Source organism: Cornus florida, unplaced genomic scaffold (assembly GCF_030987335.1).
Source record: "Cornus florida cultivar Cherokee Brave unplaced genomic scaffold, ASM3098733v1 CherokeeBrave_3.0.0_Hap2_Chr07, whole genome shotgun sequence".
In the NCBI taxonomy this organism is placed as follows: Eukaryota; Viridiplantae; Streptophyta; class Magnoliopsida; order Cornales; family Cornaceae; genus Cornus; species Cornus florida.
Genome location: NW_026775577.1, coordinates 26,028,857 through 26,050,113, shown reverse-complemented (window position 1 = coordinate 26,050,113; position 21,257 = coordinate 26,028,857). Strand labels below are relative to the sequence as shown.

The 21,257-nt window shown below is 35.0% G+C and overlaps 1 protein-coding gene across 1 annotated transcript; it reads right to left on the bottom strand.

The window, feature by feature from the left end:
* Nucleotides 1–14,299: 14,299 nt before the first annotated feature.
* Nucleotides 14,300–15,099, bottom strand: LOC132316473 (F-box/LRR-repeat protein At1g06630-like). The gene is made up of 3 exons (XM_059814946.1): nt 14,958–15,099; nt 14,620–14,813; nt 14,300–14,530 (listed from the first exon to the last, which is right to left on the bottom strand). The coding sequence occupies exons 1-3, from the start codon at nt 15,097–15,099 to the stop codon at nt 14,300–14,302; spliced, it is 567 nt and encodes a 188-aa protein (XP_059670929.1).
* Between the last annotated feature and the right edge of the window lie 6,158 nt (nt 15,100–21,257).

Here is a 21,257-nt window from a genome sequence, read left to right as displayed (position 1 = left end):
TAGATTTATCAGGCTCTTTAATGTAAAACTTATGTCTATAAAAAATAAGTTCTATAATGGTCATAGTCTATTGGTACTTTCTTACCTTTTCAAAGTAAAAAAATTCTGGGTGCAAATTTTCGTAAAGACAAAGTGGTTGTATGAATTTTTGACCAACAGGCCAGTGACCTAGCGGTACCAAGCTTCTACTTTTCAAAGAGAAGTCAGGGGTTCGAGCCTCTGTGTGTGTGAGTACCCAACTAGGAAAAAAAAAAAAAAAAATTCAAAAAAATCTAAATAAAAAATAATAATAATAATCATAATAATAGTTTTAAAATAAATAAATGACCATCCCACATGCACCTGCTGGTGATGTTTATGTTTATCTTATGCCAATTTATGCAGTAGACATACATACATTTTCAATGATACTTTTGTTTCACTAAACACCTAAAAGACATGTACAATTTTGTCTCAGTCTCTCTTTCATTTCCTTGTTTCTTGTCACCCATTTTCAGATCTAATTACAAAGACACATGAAACCTCTCTTAACAGATATTGTTGTTGTCCATGTGAGCGGATCATGGATAGTACAACACAAGTGTTATACTGCATTCAAGTTAAACTCGTTGTAAATGTTTCGAATTTGGACGAGTTTTTAGAGCTTTCTTCTTTCCCAGATGAAATAGTGTAGGCTGTTTGTTTCTCAACCCTTTTATATGATCTAAAAAGAACCAAATCCACCAACTCAAGAGAAGATAAACAAAAGGCTTTACAAACAATAAGCACCATAGACAAGAGTAGAAGATGAAGAAAAAAAGATGATGATGGCTATTATAAATAATGCTCAATATTGCCACCAAACAATACTCAATGGATTGGATTGAAAATTGCATGTAAGTCCCAAGTGGTAATAAATAACTTGGTAGTGGAGCATTTTCAAGCAATAGCATCGGTAGATGAAGTGTACAAAGAATGATTGAATAGTAAACCCTAAAGAACATAAATAACTGGAGATCTATGGTTGAAAGAACACCAATTCCATTTACTGCCATTGATACTTGGTAGTTTTTTTTGTATAAAATGTAGTGTATAAACTAACTCTAAATTTTCTAAAACCAGATTGATCCGTCAGGACCATGAAATTACAATACAAAATGCTTCAGTTGACATGTGTCGATAAACTTTGACATGTTAAATTTTGAATTTACAATACAAAATTAAAAAACCTACAAAATGGGAACAGTTGAAGAGACATTGTACACATGTAAACTATTGATCATTGCAGCTCAAAGGAGCACAGTAACACAAACTACCATTACATAAAATAAAGTACATGAGACAAGTACATACATGACATTGACAAAAGAAAGGGAAAATGATAGATTATAGAGGGAGAGTACTTGCCAATTTGATATAGAAGTAGATATGTGGGATGGTCTAATATTCGAGAAAGTAAAATTTGAACACCAACAGTTTATTGAGAAACTCTCTCTCTTGATGTTGTTCTGGAATTACAGGAGTTAATTGTCATCTTTGGCAATACTTTAGCATTTCTCAAAAAATAATCTTATCAGCTTCTGCTCCAGCTCACAACTCTGCCCCTGAAATCCGGTAATTTCAATTTCTTGAACATGAATAGACAGACAACAAGGCACCACTTCTGGTTCAACTTTGGGGCGGACCGTGAATTCAAAGATGCCAATATCTCATTTAATCGTGCAATAATCCAAGCTTTCCCGGCTTCTGTTGGTGCCGAATTTGGATCTGTTAACATGAGCTCCTTCTCTTCAAGTCTCTATTTCTCTATAATCTCTAGCTACCTTGTCTTCTCTTTCTCCATTTTTCTTACCTTTCGTGCCACTTGGGCATCCTACATTTTCTCCTGACGACTCTCAAAATGGGTGGTGATATTATTAAATTTTGAAACGAATGAAGTTTGCAATTCATTTGCTGAATTAATTTTTGCCCAACGCTGCTTCGCCGCTTTTCTTCCTACTAGTCTTTGTAGTTGATATTCTTCCACACCAGGTGAATCATTTTCCCCTATGTATGGTGATCCTTCAGTTGAAGCTCCATCTGTCGTGGCTGCATGACTTGACGAAGTAGATGGTAATGAGTGTCCAACAGACTCATTAATGTCAAAGTCAAATCCACTTCTCTTCTTCGGCTCTTTTTTCTTTTTTCCTTTTCGTACTTGTTCGGCACAATGTGAATTCCATTTATTGTTATGCTTCAAGATCTCCCAGCAACTTTTTAACTTAAATTCACCACCTGTTTGGCTACGAAACAAGTCTTTAGCTGCTATCATCTACACGAAAAAATAACAAAAAATTAAAATGCCGACTATTTAAAATATTTACGAGTTATATTTAAACAATAAATAACTCACCATATCATCACTGCTGAAGCCGCTAGGACGATTCATTTCTATGGTAGTCATGCAGCCGAAAAATTTGCTGATTTTTTGTTGGATCACCTACCAACGATTCATCAAACCTTCATCATTCGCTCAGTTGGAACACCAATATGTTGTTTATATTGTTCCAGAATTCGCTCCCATAACTTCTTCTTACTTTGGTCTGCCCCTGTAATCGCATAAGAGGTAATGGACAGTCACGCCCAACATAAAGCCTCATCTTCAGCCTTGGTCCAATTATTATGTCGGATAGCCGGTTGTTTTGATGGGGGTTTTGAGTTACTTGATTGTGGAACACTAGTACCACAATATTGATGGGAAGTTTGGGATGGTTGATAAGAAGGTTGGGATGGTTGATGAGAAGGAAATTGAGAATCTCCTCCATAAAAATTGATATTCTCTTCGGGAAATGGCAAAAACTTATCATTTGATGGGTTGAATTGAGTGTTGTAATAAAATGGATGTCGAGGATCCATGGAATTGAAATGACTTTGAAAATAATAGCTAAGATTGAGATAATAGAAGAAGAAATAAGTTGAATGGTAGACAATAGAGATGTGTTAGATGTAATGAGTGATGATAGGAGTTGGGGTATTTATAGAGATTTTAAAATATTTAAATATATATATATATATATATATATATATATTTTAATAAAGTTAAAAAAATTTGAATTTTTAAACTTTTTTTAAAAATTATAGCCGTTAAGGCACTGTTTGGTACTGTAGAAACAGTGCCTTAACGGCAAAATACACTATTTGGCCTACAAATTTAAAATTTAAAGCAAAAAAATAAAAAAAAATAAAAAACTAAATTTTAAGGGAAAAAACAAAAAAAAAAGGTTTTTTTAATTTATTTTTGGTCAAAAAATTTTTTTGGACAAACAATGCCTAAACAATATATTTTATATTTAATGAATTTTATTTTATTTTTTTTCCAAAAAAAAGAGCTCTAAATAACCTATTTTTATGTTTTAATTCAAATTCTTTTTTTGCGAGGCACTGTTTGGAAATTGTGCATAGCCGTTGCACAAAAAAACAAAACACGCCTAATGCAAAACGACGCCGTTTTGCATTAGGAAAAAACAAAAAAAAATTACAGCGATCGCTGGCCGGCTCGCTGATTACCACGAGCCGGCCCGCAATCGCTAATGGGCCCAATTAACTTTAGCTAGGCCGCTGCGCGGCCTATAGTGTATTGGCTCGCCAGATTTGGACTTTAGCTAACCTGCTGGAGATGGCCTTAGAAATAGATCTTTGACACTAAAAAAAATTCGGAGAAGCACAAGTACACCATTAGCATTGACCACAATTTCGTCCCTACTATCTTCAAAAATCTAACTTCAACCTCTTCAGAGGTTAGGTTCTTTAGCACAAAGTTATGTTTACAAGCCTAAGGAGCTGACCACAATTGATCAAACTCGGCTCATTTATCAAACTGAGTCTAAAAAATTGTATTCAAACTCGGCTCATTTATAACGAAATTGTTCATGGACAGTCCGAACATTTTCATATACCACCGAGAATGTAAACATTAGTACATGGACCTTACAATATATTTATTGTTTGGGTAAGTGATGGACCTTATATGTTAATTGATAATGTCTATCTATTGGACCTTTTAGTTTGGTCCAGATCTGATTGTTTTAAACGATATTCTGCTGAATTAATATTATAACAATCTAGGAAAAAAAATTATTAAAACAATCACAATTTCTAAACTTTATTATGTAGTTTTTTTATGTGGACTGAATTATATGTAGTTTTTTATTCACAATTTCTAAATTTTATTATTTCTGTCTCTAGTGTTGGATGAATAATGAAGAAACTGCTTCTAATTTTTTTTTTTTTTTTTCCTAATTAGTATTCACTCATTCCCGTTTGCACCGAGTAGGAATCGATCCTGATACCTATACTTCATAAGGCAACAGGGACAAAGTACACAAGACAATTGAACCAAAAAAATGTCTACTGTTCCATTACCTCTTTCATATCCTACATTGGAGCACACTGAACCTAATAGATTTATTTATTTAATAACATAGCCTCTCCATGAAAAAAAAAAGAAGAAAGATATATTCTTGTGTGAAGTATGTGTTTTAAAAGATTCATAGGGCTCTTTACTGTAAAACTTGTATACATGATAAAATAAGGTCTATAATGGTCAATGTCTCAATATGTTGCAATGCTTTAATTTGTACCTTCATATATATATAAACCTTATTTTATATATATATATATATATATATATATATATATATATATATATATATATATATATATATTGCCACCAAGACTGTGCATTGACCTCTCTCAACAATAGAAATTTTGTTGTTGATGCATGTGAGTGGATCAGGTACAGTACAACACGAGTGCTGCACGTACTGAGCCAAACTCGTTGTCCATGCCCTACCAAGTACCAACCAGCGGTAATTTGCCAACACTTATGATCTATCAAAATGTAGATGAAGTTTCCATCACTACAAGCTGAATGTTGTGACAGAGCAACGCATAAGATCAAAAGCTTTTGGAAGCCATGGGAAGGCTTGCAGTGGGCAAAAAGTTACAGAATGGACTGATCGTGGAAGCAATGAGTTCACCAATCATCGATTCAAAAAGTCACCACATTGTTTTGGAACTAAAACTAAACCTTAGACCGTGATTGGTAGTGAAGCAACAACAATAAAATTTCGATCTTACTTGATAACTCAATCCAGTACTTAACGATGAATGAATTAAGAACGATTATGTAACAATTACTTGTGGTCTATACAACTCATTCCACCTACCTTCTTTACAAAGCAATTCACCCTACAATACATAATGTAAATATATAAACACACCCTACATATTCAACAAATGTACTCTGATGAATGATGCCTACAATAAGAGCTCTTCCAATTTGATGCCTAAAACGCACCTAATATGTATTTCTCAGAAGGATTGAGAATCAAAATTGAAGTAAATCTACAAAATTACTGTTGTAAGAGACATTGTATAAATAATTGCAACTAAATGCTAAAGTACATGCGACAACTACATACATAAGACTATTGACAAAAGAAAGGGGAAATGCTAAATTATAGAGGACGAGTACTTGCCAATTCGATACAGAATTAGATACGTGCCCGGGTCTAATGTTACTTGTGATACCCCCTAATTTTGGAACACGGATTGATCAAGTCCGCGCACAAAATCAAGGGATATCAAAACAATTTAAGTATTTAACAAGCACAGAATACAAAGATGAATAATAAAGAATAAATAAACCGCTGAAGAAAACTAATAAATAAATATTACTTAATGATTCTCCAACAATTACAATTCGGAAATCCCATAACTCAAGGACCCCTTAAAACATTATCCAATAATCCAATACTATTTAAAAGTACACAAGATGAATAGACGAATGACAGTCTCCCAGCTGCGGATCCTCAACCTCGAGACTGGAACCTCTAATAACCTGAAAAATAAATCGTGGGTTAAACCCTACGAGCAAGTTCACTCTACCAGGCCTCTGAAAACCAATAAGCAGATCATCTCTGATCAAAACCAAACCTAATAAAGTTTTAACTTTAATAAAGCACGATATACATGTCTATATATAATTATATATACTATACTAATCACATCCATTAATAGGTTTATTAAATTTTCATACCTATTAAATAATTATTAAAATAATATTCATACCTAGACCAATCTACCATTTCATTTTATAAAAACTCCTTTGACCTTAATCCCATCCTAGTCAGTTGTCTAATCATTTAAACAACAAATTATAATAAAAGAAATACTCTATTTAATCCCAACCCGATAATGATTTTAATTGTTTAAATCACGTATCCAAAATCCAAGTTTTGACAAATCATCCACGTCTTCCCCAATATTATTTTATTAATGTAAAATAATACACTAACTAATAAGTACTAAACTATTCTCATTTAAGAATATCTAACCCTAATCCAATCCATACATACAACAACCATAGATGATATTTTAATCATCTAACACATAATAACGTAATTATGCTTTGGCAAATCAACCATGCCGTTACAAATATTTTTATTTATATATTGGCAATTCAACCATGCCTCCACAAGTATATATATTTATACATTGGCAATTCAACCATGCCTCCGTGTATATATATTTATACATTGGCAATTCAACCATGCCTCCACAGGTATATTTATTCATACATTTAATTAGCAATTCATCCATGCTTTCCATATATGTATTCTATTCATACAAATATTTAAGTAATATATTTAATCAATTTACAATTCATCCACGCCTACACTTTAACCATGAATTAACTTTAAAATTAACAATACCCTAAATCATACATAGCCATCATATGCATATTATATGCATATCATTAATTTAACAACCAGCCTATTAAGATATGCCAAATAAGAATGATAGTATTAATCATCTTAAATGATTTATATATATATATACCTACACATATGTTATTTAATATATATATATGTGTTTAACACATTCTTTAATAATCCTTGATTATTTAAAATCAATATACATACATACATATATATATATATATATATATATATATATATATATATGTATATATATACACTTCCTTCCATAATAAATTATTAATTTATTATATTTACACAAATTAGTGCAACTAAATATGTCTTACATAAACTATATATACACATATATAAATAATTTTATATATATATATATATACACTTCCTTCCATAACAAATTATTAATTTATTATATTTACACAAATTAGTGCAACTAAATATGTCAGAAATAGTTTCCTTTAAATACTCCATATTGGTTTAAATAGTTTTCCGACACTGTCTCACTAAAACATAAATATCTCCTAGTAGGATGGGAATCTGATAATGAAATTGGTACCATTGGAAAGGAGACGAAAAATCCTTAAATTTGAGCTCAAGAATGACCCAATTTCGATTTAAAATGACTAAGTTATGACCGTTTTAATTTCTAGTGTCGAATTAGGCCAACATAGTTTCCCACGCGCGCCCACGTGCTTACTATGCACTTGCACGCGCTGGATTCAAGCCTCCTTGTGTGCTGGTATTGGCTAAGCTCTTTCAGCTACCGTGAGCTCACCACACTGAATCCATCACTTCCTTTATGCCGCATCCAATGGTCACAAATGAGTGCGCAAATGAACACGCTCACACTAGATTATTTTCTATTAATTATAATAGATCTAAGGTCCAGATCAGCGAGTGCACCATCTTCTCATGGTCTGCAATACACCAAATAATCCCATAGTTGACCAGACCACTTCTATGGTCCAGATACACATGCGCACCAAAGTTTTATGCGCCGCGATGCACCATATCAATTCACATAAATTTAATTAATCAAATGGCCCTAATTGGCGTATACACCCTATTATCCTACACCGCGCCGCACTGGATCAATTCTTTATTGTGCCGCCGCTCCACATGCGCCAGTTACCTAGTATATATATATATATATATATATATATATATATATATATATATATATATAAAAAATTATTTTCCTAACAAATAATAGGAAAATAAATCCTAATAAATTCCTAAAAATATGAGAAAAATTCCAGAAAATTACAGAACAATTCTAGAAAATAAAGAAACCATAATTAACTCTCTTGGGTCACAAATCCACCTTTAGATTGATTTTAAAATATACATATAACACCTATATATATCAATTAAAATCTAATAATCTAAAAATCAAATATAATAGTTTATACTTTTTAATTATTCCGATCTAACCATAATTTTTAAACAAATAAATTTAATTAAAGCCTTGATACTCAAGGTGAAATCCTTATGAGTTCTAAGAGGAAAGTTAGAGAAAACTCGCCTGAAGGTTTCGAAACGAAACCGATGCTTCAAGCTTTAATTATCTCTTCCAATTCCGACGTCCTCCTTTTCAGATCCGACCTCCTCCTTGTCAGCAGCCCTTCTTCTTCCTCTCTCTCTGTCTATTTTATTTTTCTAACGTGTAAAACCTTTAACCCTAAAGCTTTATGTGTATTTTTATACACCTTAAATTCCAAATCCTATTCCAACTAGTATTATGAATTAAAATAATAACCTTTAAATAATTTATATCTATAAACATATATTATATATAAATATATATTCCTTCCATAATTAACTCATTAGTTAATTAAATCATATATACTTATAAATATCAATAAATATATATCTATATATATATCTTTCCATAACAATTATTAATTAATTATATATATATATATATATATATATATATATATATATATATAAATATAATTGATACAAAAGTGATCATTTAAATAATTAAATAACCACGGACCTTCATTAATTAACCCAATAAGGTTTCATACAAGCCCAAGACCACATCTTTTGGTCCAACTTTCCTTAAGCCCAATCCAATTAATTTAAACAAATAAGATAATTAATTAAATACAGAAATTAAAATAACTAATTACATGAAGCACATAAACAAACAAGAATTTACAACTAAGTCATATAATACCAATAAAATCAACACACCAATAATTCAATCAATAATCAACCACACAAACAATCAATCATCATACATAATCACAAAATATAACTTAATTAAAATAAGATAATTAATCTAGCACTCAATAAAATAAAATAAATCATTGAAAAATAAAATAAAATAATTAATCCTAATTAATAAATCTTTTAAAATTATCGGGGTATTACATTACTGAAACCCTCTGAACACACCAGCAGTTTATATATAAAAAAAAACTCCCCCTCTTGCAATTCATCCGGAATTACAAGAATTAATTGTCATCTTTCGCAATACTTTAGCATTTCCCATAAAATACTGTATCAGCTTCTTCTCCAGATCACAACTCCGCCCCAGAAATCCAGTAATTCCAATTTCTTGAACATGAATAGACAGACAACAAGGCACTTCTGGTTCAACAAATTTGAAATCCTTGGAATCATTATGTTGACATTACTACAAACAAAAATCAGAAGTTCAGAAAATGTAAGTCAAAACTGCATACTTCTTCAAATTGTTCCTTACATGTACAGTTGTCTTCAATTTCTTCAAAACAAGATATACCAGGTTAGGCATGCTATTGAGTAAGTGTAGTAGATGTTTCCAGCCACAGCAATTGTCAACATTCAGCTCCAAACGAATCAAATTAGAAAATAAAGGCAGTTCATCATCATCAGCATAGTCGAAAGCCTTAGTAAGATACGAACATAATGAGAGATCTATATATAAGAGAATCAAAAAAATTAACACTCAGAAAGAGCTTACCTCCATGGTACGAGCACCTAGAGATAGATGTTTGACACTAAAAAGATTTCTGAGAAGCACAAATACACGATCAGCATATTGTTTGCTTGCCAAAATATCTTCATCCCAGTAGTCTCCAACATTAACATCTGCTTTAACCAAACAGGTTAGGTTCTTTATCACATAGGTAGGCAACCAATAATCTTGGACAAAAAGATACTCAAGTATTGGCGCATTAACCACAATTTCATCCCAACTATCTTCATACTCCTCTATATGAAAATCTAACTTCAACCTCTTCAGAGCAGGCGTGGAGATATCAAAAAATAGTCTTTCACCACCCGGAACAGCTCCTTCGATAATGAGATCTTCAAGAACAGGGCAGTTACGAAAGAGATTTCGCGTCAAGTCGTTGTTCGGAGGACCAATTGAAATATGGAGTACCTTGAGACTTTTAAAATGTACTGAGCAAGGAACACTGAAACGTACTAGATGTCCCACTTTTAAGACTACCAATGTTGGGCAAGTGAAGAGGCATAAAGGTAAGTAAATTTTTTCTGGAGCATCAATGGTTAGATCAAGTTCTTGAATACCACGCTTTATGGCTACACCTATCCATGTATATGTTCTAGATAATTCTGAGTCTTCGTCTCCATCACAGTATAAACGGAGCTTTTGAATGCTAACAATTCATGATTGAACAATACTCGTTCAACAAAGTTCAAGAAGTTGGAAGAACTCACATCAGAATTAGGCTCGACTGGTTCAAATCGCAATTTGCTGTCGAAGTCTAGAATGGGAACAGAAGCCCAGAGGTGCTTCCATCTTGACGACAGTATGCTTGTTCCAACGGCATATTTTGTTGGAAGGAAAGAGAGGATGTGAATAAGAAGTGACTCTGGCAAGCTACTGATCCAATCATTCTTGTTGAGAATTTTTTGCACTTTGTTTGCAGGATCCTGATTGTTTGAGATTGAAGCCATGGTTCTATAATATAACTAGTAAAATATAAAATGGTTGGTATTCCTGCTTCCAACACTTGGTAATTGGGCTTTCTCTTCTGCTAATTCATCATATTTTATGCATGTGATTTTGGATGATTGGTCATCTTGCTTCAAACACTTCCTCTTCCCGAAATAGCAACTGTTCATTTCAAATGAATCATGACTCAGCCAGCCAATTATTTATGATATTGTAAAGATGTCACATGAGTGGATAGGGCTGCAAATAAACCGAGCAGAGCCAAGCCGAGCTTTGTGCTGTTTAGGCTCCACTCACTAGGTTAAAAGGGGTGTTCAAGCTTGTCGCGCTTCCATAAGATCAGAAGTATTCATTGGAGTCCAAGTCCACCTGTTGTTATGACTAGCACAACTAACTCCTCCATATATCATTTAACTATTTTCAGGATCTAAAATACGAGAAAAACTTTATTGCGCCCATTGCACGGTGCAACTGGCGAATCCAACCATTCATACACGGCGTGTGTAATACATGTGTGGGATATTTACTACATCAACGATGAGGATTCGCCCATTGCACGGTGCAATGGGCGTAATAAAGTTTTTCTCCTAAAATACGCTAATTATCATAAGATTTATAACATAAAAGTTTGGCCTTGTTTATTCCAGGGTTGTCATATCTTTCTCTAGGACCAAATACAATCACAAGGAATTGGATTTGATCAAATGCTATATTGTTTGATCTAACGTTTATAAATCCAATCCACCCATTATACAGAGTAAATTTATTTTTGTTGCAATCACCAAAGAATGTCGTTATAACTTTCTTCTAAAAACGCATTACAAATATTCACATAATTCCCATTTTCTTTCTTGTGCAACCTCAACACGTAACAAAACACACATAAAATAGACATTATGAGCTTGTTGAAATTTTGAAATAGCCCTTATAAAATAGAAATATGCTCAGATGTGAACAATTAATTCTATACTGCAAATTGAAATTTTGAAATTTTTTTTAAGGGTAAAGTGGGAAAAACACTCCTATTGTTTATAAATTGGGCAATAACATCTCATCCTTTATGTTGTGTATATAAGTTCATTAAAAGTTCAAAGAAATGAACAAAGGGCTTATATTGTGTATATAAGTCCATTAAATTTGAAAAAATGAGCAAAGAATGACTTAAAGTCACTGTTAAGATATAAAATTTCAAAAACGCCCATTTCTCTTTCGATAATACCCTTATAATTATTTCCCTTTTATATATATATATACGCACACAGAGTATACCGACACCAAACAAGGGACACTTTTTTAATGTTAACTATTAGTTCTCTACACTAAAATAGACATTAGGCTCTTGTTGAAGAAGACGTTCAATGCAACAAAAAAAAAAATTAAAATAAAAATTCATCAAACTATACACAGGTGATGATCAGCAGATTTCTTATCCTAAATCTATCCACATCGTATGTGAACAATATACACTCACATATAAATCTATATATATATTCGCAAATGTATGTAGATCTTCATACCTTTCGAAGTGGAGAAGATATTCTTCTGATGCAGATTATAGCAAGCATCTTCAACCATCTTCTATCCCCATTAAAGCTTCAACCTTACTGTGTGGGCATCTTAGAGAGGTAGGGTTTCCAAGGATTTCATATTCATGGGCCAATATGCATAACATACACATTATATATGGGCTTTACAATATATTTATTGTCTGGGCAAGTAATGGGCTTTATATATTACTAATTGAAAATGTCTATTTACTGGCCTTTTAGTTTGGTCCTGATTGTTTTAAACATATAATAAACTGAAATAATATTAAAACAATCAATCCTAGCTTAAAATTATCTATATCTGTACCATTATTAAAAATATAATAAGTTTCAGATATTTTTATATTTATAATGCATTTATTTTTATACCATAAGATAAATTCTTGTGCAAAGTATCTGCTTTAAAATTAGTAATATAAAACTTATGTCTATAATAAAATATAAAACTAGTAATATCTTTTTTTTTAGTTGATATTTACACATGCATGCCTACACTGAGACTCGAACTCTTGACCTCCCTTTGAAAAGTAAAGGCTTGATACTATTAGACTATTGGACTGTTGGTAAACTAGTAATATCAATTTAAAAGATTAACCAATCTCTTAAATGTAAAACTTATGTATGTAATAAATTAAGTTCTATAATAGTCAATGACTCAATATGTTGCAATGCTTTAATTTGTCACAGCGTATCGCTATTTTCTTATCTTTTTAAAGTAAAAAGTTGAAGGGGTTCTTATCTTTTTAAAATAAAAAGTTGAAGGTTCAAGTTGTTGTAAAGGCAAAGTGGTTATACGAATTTCTAACTTGGGTTAAAAAAAAAATTTAAAAGAATTAACCATCCCACATGCACCCGGTCTTCCTTGGATTTCAGGGATTCAATGATTGCTGTCTTTATGTGCTGCTTTACATTTTAACTAAAAATCTGGTTCCATATGAAAAGGGGGTCTTTGTTAGTGGTGATGTTTGTGTTTATCTTATGCCAATTTATGCAGTAGACATTTATACATTTTCAATTATATTTTTGCTTCATTAAACACCTAAAAGATATGTTTGTGGGAGCTGTACAAGTTTGTCTCAGCCTCTCTTTCATTTTCATGTTTCTTGTCACCCATTTTCTTGAACAAGATCTAATTGCAAAGACGTGAAACCTTTAGACATTTTCTTGTGCATTCCTTCTGACCTCCCTTATCAGAGATTGTTGTTGTCCATGTGAGTGGATCAGGTGCAGTACAACACAAGTGTTATATACTGTATTCGAGCCAAACTCGTCATAAATGTTTCCAATTTGGATGAGTTCTTAGAGCTTTCTTTTTTCCCAGATGAAATAGTGTAGACTGTTTCTCAACCCTTTTATACGATCTAAAAAGAACCAAATCCACCAACTCAAGAGAAGAAAGACAACAGGCTTTACAAACAATAAGCACCATAGAAAAGAGTAAAAGATGATGAATAAAAAAGAAGATGATGATGGCTATTATAAATAATGCTCAATATTGACACCAAATAATACTCAATTGATTGGATTGAAAATTGCATTTAAATCCCAAGTGCTAATGAATAACTTGGTAGCGGAGCATTTTCAAGCAATATCATTTGTAGATGAAGTGTGCAAAGAATGATTGAATAGTAAACCCTAAAGAATAGAAATAACTGGAGATCTATGGTTGAAACAAAACCAATTCCATTCACTGCCATTGATACTTTAAGTTTTTTTTGTATAAAATGTAGTGGATAAACTAACTAGATTGATCGGTCAAGACCATGAAATTACAATACAAAATGCTTCAGTTGACGGGCCTCTGATAAACTTTGACACGTTGAATTTTGAATTTACATTACAAAATTAAAAAACCTACCAAATCGGAACGGTTGAAGAGACATTGTACACATGTAAACTATTGATCATCGCAGCTCAAAGGAGCATAGTAACACAAACTCCCATTACATAGAATAAAGTACATGATACAACTACATATATGACATTGACAAAAGAAAGGGAAAATGATAGATTATAGCGGGAGAGTACTTGCCAATTTGATACAGAAGTAGATATGTGGGATGGTCTAATGTTCAAGAAAGTCTCTGAACGCGAACAGTTTATCGAGAAACTCCCTTTCTTGATGTTGTTCTGGAATTACAGGAGTTAATTGTCATCTTTCGCAATACTTTAGCATTTCTCAAAAAATACTCTATCAGCTTCTGCTCCAGCTCACAACTCTGCCCCTGAAATCCGGTAATTTCAATTTCTTGAACATGAATAGACAGACAACAAGGCACCACTTCTGGTTCAACAAATTTGAAATCCTTGGAATCATTATGTTGACACTGCTACAAACAAAAATCAGAAGTTTAGAAAATGTAAATCAAAACTGAAAAAAAGAAAAAAGAAAAAATGCATACTTCAAATTGTTCCTTACATGTTTATTTATCTTCAATTTCTTCAAAACAAGATATTCCAGGCTAGGCATGCTTTTGAGCAAGTGTAATAGACGTTTCCAGCCATAGCAATTTTCAACATTCAGCTCCAAACGAATCAAATTAGAAAATAAAGGCAGTTCACCGTCATCAGCATAGTCGAAAGCCTTAATAAGATATGAACATAATGAGAGTTCTATATATAGGAGAATCCAAAAAATTAACACTCAGAAAGAGCTTAGCCCCATGGTACGAGCGCCTAGAGATAGATGTTTGACACTGAAAATATTTCTGAGAAACACAAATACACGATTAGCACATTGTTTGTTTGCCCAAGTACCTCCTCTCCAGCAGTCTTCGACACTCCAGCAGTCTCCAACATTAACATATGCTTTAACCAATGAGGTTAGGTTCTTTAGCACATAGGAAGGCAAGCAATAATCTCGGATAAAAAGATACTCAAGTATTGGCACATTGACCATAATTTCGTGCATACCATCTTGTAATACCCCTAATTTAAAAAGGATAGTCCTGGTATTTAATTTTTTTTTTCAATTTGTGTTTTAATTGACTTGTTTTTGAATTATTTGACGTACTTGACTTATTTGTATTATTTAAATTAATTCTTTGGTTTACTTGTTTTCTTTGATTTATTAAATTGTTGAATTCTTAAATTTATTTAGCTTACATTAAGTGTTGTATCTTTGTGACTGATTTTTGTTACCTGTTTAATTGCTTAAATTGTTTTATTTAATTTTGTTGATATATTTGTAATTGGTTTAATTATTTTAGAGGCAACTTAACTGTTTTTAATTATTAGGGTTTTTGTTAATTTCATCGTGTTTTATTCTGAGCCGACCTGTAGGTGGTTTAGGATTAAGGTTAGGGTTTCAACTTAAGCCTAAAAATACATATGTTTACGTCTGCTAAGGGGTTTTTGTAAACCCTATTCACCATAGTCACGTATACAGTGATACAGAGGGTTGTGAGGGCAGAGAAACAGTGAGTGAGTAATTTACAGAGAGGGCTTAGGAAGGCAGAGGAAGGGAAACTAAAACTCAGAGACGTGGGTTCAGTGTTTCAACTTTGAAACTTAAGGCAAGTCTTGTTCTTCTCTATCTCTTTAATCTGTGTTCTGTGCGTGTTTAGGAAGACTCCAGGAATTAAAATAAGGCTTAACTATAACCTCTATGCATGTTTAATTAATGTTCCAATTCATGGAATAAACCTGTTCTTGGTTGTTTTAACAAGATAGAAATAAAAACTGAAACTTTGTAACCTTGCTCCATTGAGTAACAGTTTGTTTTCCAATTCAAGTTTTGATTAAATATCATTGTATATCCTTGTTTTATAATCAATCTGGAGTTGGAATAGACCTTAAAAACATGTAATAAAATACCATAGAGGACCGGTACTCACAGGAATCAGAGAAGAAGATGAAACGGACGAAACTGCTAAGGGGAAAGGGGAGCAGGCTCTGAGAAACCCTTAGAGCCGGCTCCTAAAAGGTAGAGCCAGCTCTAGGATGTTATGGAGACGGCTCTAATAAGCCTAGAGCCGGCTCTGAAGAAAAGAAAGAGCAGGCTCTTTTAATTTCTAGAGCCTGCTCTCTCTGAAAAGGTCCAGAAACTGTGTTTTGGGGTTCGTTTGGCTGAAATTGAATTTTTTGGAACTGATTTGAAGCTACTGAATGTTGTAAATATGTGTATGAGACTTATAATAATGTTAAAAAGCAAGTTCACATTCAGTTATTGAGGATAGGAATTAATTTAAGGTCAAATAGAGGGCTCGTAGGTGAATGGTTAAATATTTACATTACGCTGCTTACTATTTTAGCAATTAGTTTTATTGCATGATCTTAAATTATGAATCATATTGTTAGCTATGTTAAGAGCATATGACTGTTAAAATATATGTGTTCTTAGCTGGAATTAACTGATGTTTACAAATTAACATACCAGCATCAGTTATAGTATTATATGGAGAAATAAATTGTATAATCTTGATTTGTCAATTTAAAGGATTGGAACTGGGATTCTAAAATTGTTATTGGAGGCACAATTTAGTTATACACATGTTAAACTATATTTATGCAAATTTTAGTGTATAATTGATTAGTATCTGATACTGTTCTCATCAACTGGGATATCTAAATGTTATATTGGATGCATATATTGGTTGTGTACATGCTAAACTATATTTATGTTTATTCTGGGATGTGGTTAATAAGTAATTATACTGTGTTATTAACTGCAGAAACTGGAGGATAGTATGCGCCGGTATGGGACGGTGTCATACTAGGTACGGATTAGTTCAGACACTAAGCCTACTTAAATTTGGATTAAGGTATGGATTAATCATAAAAGATTAAGTCCATCACCAACATAGGTCATATCAATTGTGAATTGAATGATTCACTATGGTTTCAGGATGGATTTGTTATACATATATCAGACCACTACACAGATGGATGGTATTATGTATTAGGAGGAGTACGGACTTTATATATATATTATATAGTGCCGTGGTATGAGCTTGAGTCTCATGACCATGGTTAGGGGGCGTATATCGCCTAGGATGAACAACTGGACATAGATGTTGTTCCCTGGTAGGTCTAGGTACTCATGCCCACCTTAGGGTGCGTATTTGCATGTTGCCTTCTATTCAGGCTGAGACAAACCTACTGGACTAGCGAGCGTCCTATAGTGTGTACTATATACATATATGGACTACTCTAGATATTGTTGAGTCTTCCTAAGATGTATCTACGTATCGGATTACTGTTTGGATTGTAGTAGATCAGGACTTGCATGTGGGCCTGACCCACTTCTTTATTTTTCAGGTGCTCATCTGTTCCAGGGTTAGAGTTTGGACGTGCAGAGCAGATACAGCTATTCATTCCTCCGATTATGTAGAAATCTTCTCTATGTTAAGGTTTGGATTTTATTATTATTATTATTTCAGTATCTTTTGGAGAATTTTTAATAAGGGGTCCAATGGATGGATTTCCGAGTTGTAAACCTATAGAGTTTGGGATTTAACAGTTTTCAATAATTATATTGTTTTAAGGATTTTCAATTAGCATTCGTTCAGCTTATTATTTTTAATTCTTATTTTACCTTGTATTCTGTGTTCAATTACATATTAATTGTTTGATATCCCTCGGGTTTTGGGCCTGGGCCTGATCAACCCGTGTCTCGGATCCGAGAGGTATCACAGTTGGTATCAGAGCACTCCAGGTTCAAATGTCTTTAGGATTCTATCGTATAAGACTTCCGCGTAGCGTTCTCTATTGTTTAGAGCTTAAGTTTAGGATTCATTGTATTCTTTACGGTTCGTTTAAACTCGTACTGATGTCTGTCTTTCTATGTTAACAGCATGGTTAACACTGGAAGAGGACAGAACATGAACAGTTGACAGAGGAGAGCGGCACGTAGACAGCAGGAACGTCTACAACGTCGGCAAATGGAAGAAGAGCAGCAAATGCCAGGGTTTCAGGAGGAGCAGGAGGAAGTTCAACAGACTTAGGGTCGGGACAGAGATCCAGAGATTCCTCCACACCTCAATGACCTCGTTGCTCGGGCTATAGAAGCTAGGGTAACAGCTGCACTTCGGAATCAGCCTCAGGTACAGCCGGCACCGCTACCAGTACCAGTGGTTCAGACGGATTCTTGGGGAAAGGCTAGGAGCTCTTTCACAAATGGGAGTCCACCTGTGTTCTTAGGCTCAACCAATGCGAGAGCAGCTCACCAGTGGAAACAGGACATTGAGCGTCATCTTCGTTTGGTTCAGTGCACGGAGGTGCAGAAGCAAATGCTTGCTACCTTCAAGCTGGTTGGGGATGCACTACAGTGGTGGGAGTCAGTTACCACCCCAGAGGAGAGGATGACATTGACTTATGATGAGTTCAGTGTTCGCTTTGACGAGAAATATTTTCCCTATGCGGTCAGGGCAGTTATGAAGACCGAGTTTCTAAGTCTGCAGCAGGGAAACATGACAGTGGCGAAGTATGAGCAGCAGTTCACACGCTTGTCTCTCTTTGCACCGGATGAGGTGGATACAGAGGAGAAGAAGCGTACCAGTTTCGTCAAGGGACTGATGTGGTCTATCAAGAGAGCTATTACAGGTAGTCCAGCCTATACTACCTATGCTCAAGTGGTAGACGCCGCTCTATAACAGTATCAGTTGACTGTGGACATCAAACAGGCTCGTGGTGAGAAGCGGGGTGATAAAGACTCTACTAATCAGTCAGCTGTAAAGAGGAATGTCAATGGTCACCGGTAGAATGACAAAGGCAAGTTCCAGGGACAACAACCTTGGAAGAAGCACAAGGGTGGTTCAGATGCTCATCGGAATGGGGCACCTATTCAGAGGCAACAGAATGGAGGACCACAGGCAGGATAGGGTCAGCCACATGCTAACCGACAGAGGAGGCCATTTGGTACTTTCCAGGGTAGTTGTTACACTTGTGGAGAGTATGGTCATACCACCAGGCAGTGTCCTAAAGCAGGACAGGGACAGGGACAGGGACAGTATGTGTAGCAGGGACAGAGGGTGTCAGTGCCTCTACCAACTCCACAGGTTCCACGGATTCAGGGACAGACACATCTGGCTTTACCGGCACCGCCGCAGACTCAGGGACCGGCACCACAGCAGTTGCACTATGGCAGGGTGTATAACCCCATGCCACAGGATGTTCCGGCACCTTAGACTATTGAGGGTAAGTTTCCTATTCATGGTTTGCATGGACGTGTTTTATTTGATACGGGTGCTACACATTCATTTGTAGCTAGGACTTTTGTTACTTTATCTGGGATGAGGACGAGGGTATGCACTAGACCTCAGGGTATTTCTACACCATTGGGTGATACAGCTATTATACATGAGAGTGATGGGCCTGTGACACTAGATATTGGCAGACTCAGATTTCTAGCCAATCTATTGGTCCAGGACATGCACACTTATGATGTGATACTTGAGATGGATTGGTTGTCTCACTACCATGCCCAAGTTGATTGTTTTGATAGATATATTATTTTTACCATACCTGGTCAGGATATGTATGTAGTAGCTATGCCACGTTCTAAAGGGGGCGGTAGCACCTATTTGTTCCATGTGGAAGAGGAAAATGAGAAGGGGATTACTGTGCCATTAGATAATATACCGATTGTACAGGATTTCCCGGATGTATTTCAGGAGATTCCAGGGTTGCCACCTAGTCGCGAGATCGATTTGTGATAGACTTAGCTCCAGGCACTACGCCTATTGCTAGGGCACCCTATAGGATGGCACCGGTGGAGATGAGAGAACTGAGGGATCAGATTCAGCAGTTACTCAGCCAGGGCTTTATTTGTAGGAGTACATCACCTTGGGGAGCACCGGTTCTATTTGTGAAGAAGAAAGATGGTTCGCTTCGTCTGTATATAGATTACAGGGAGTTGAACAAGGTTACGATTCGTAACAAGTATCCTTTGCCCAGGATTGATGACTTGTTTGATCAGTTAAGGGGAGCCACATACTTCTCCAAGATTGATCTACGTTCTGGGTATCATCAGCTGAGGGTTAGGGAGCAGGATGTTCCTAAGACAGCATTTCTCACGAGATATGGTTCTTATGAGTTTCGTGTTATGCCGTTTGGGACGTCAAATGCACCTGCAGTATTCATGGACTTAATGAATAGAGTTTTCCGAGCTTATTTGGATCAGTTTGTTATTATCTTTATTGATGACATCTTGATCTATTCTCGGTCGGAGGACGATCATGCTAGACATCTTCGAATAGTCTTGCAGACGCTTCGTGAGCACCAGTTATATGCCAAGTTCGAGAAGTGTGAATTTTGGCAGCGGGAGGTGAAATTTCTGGGTCACGTGGTGTCAGAAAATGGGATAGCAGTGGATCCGGCCAAGGTTTCAGCGGTGGTTGAGTGGGGATAGCCTACATCACCTACCGAGATTCGGAGTTTTCTCGGTCTGGCAGGATATTTCAGGAGATTCATCCAGGGGTTCACCAAGATAGCAGGACCACTCACTCATCTGACCAAGAAGGGTGTACAGTTCGTGTGGGATGAACACTGTCAGCGAGCTTTTGATGAGCTGAAAAGGAAACTGACTTCTGCACCAGTTCTGGCTACTCCGCAGAGCGGGATAGAGTATCTTGTTTACACGGATGCTTCGTTGCAGGGTCTTGGATGTGTATTGATGCAGGAGGAGCGACCGATTTCTTATGGATCTCGGAAACTTAAGCCTCATGAGCTTAATTATCCAACACATGATTTGGAATTAGCAGCAGTGGTCTTTGCCTTGCGTATTTGGAGGCATTATCTGTTGGGTGAGTCCTTCAGATTATTTAGTGATCACAAGAGTCTGCAGTACTTGTTCACTCAGCGGGAGCTGAATATGAGACAGCGCAGATGGTTGGAGTTTGTAAAAGACTATCATTTTTCTATACAGTACCATCCAGGGAAAGCGAATGTGGTGGCGGATGCACTCAGTCGCCGACCTGTTGGTAGTCTTTCTGCTCTATTCACTACTGAGTGGAATGCTTTGAAGAATATAGATGAGTTGTTAGACGCTTTTATGGCTTGCATGGTGGTTACACCTTCCATCATTCGCAAGGTTTTACAAGCACAACTCACGGATCA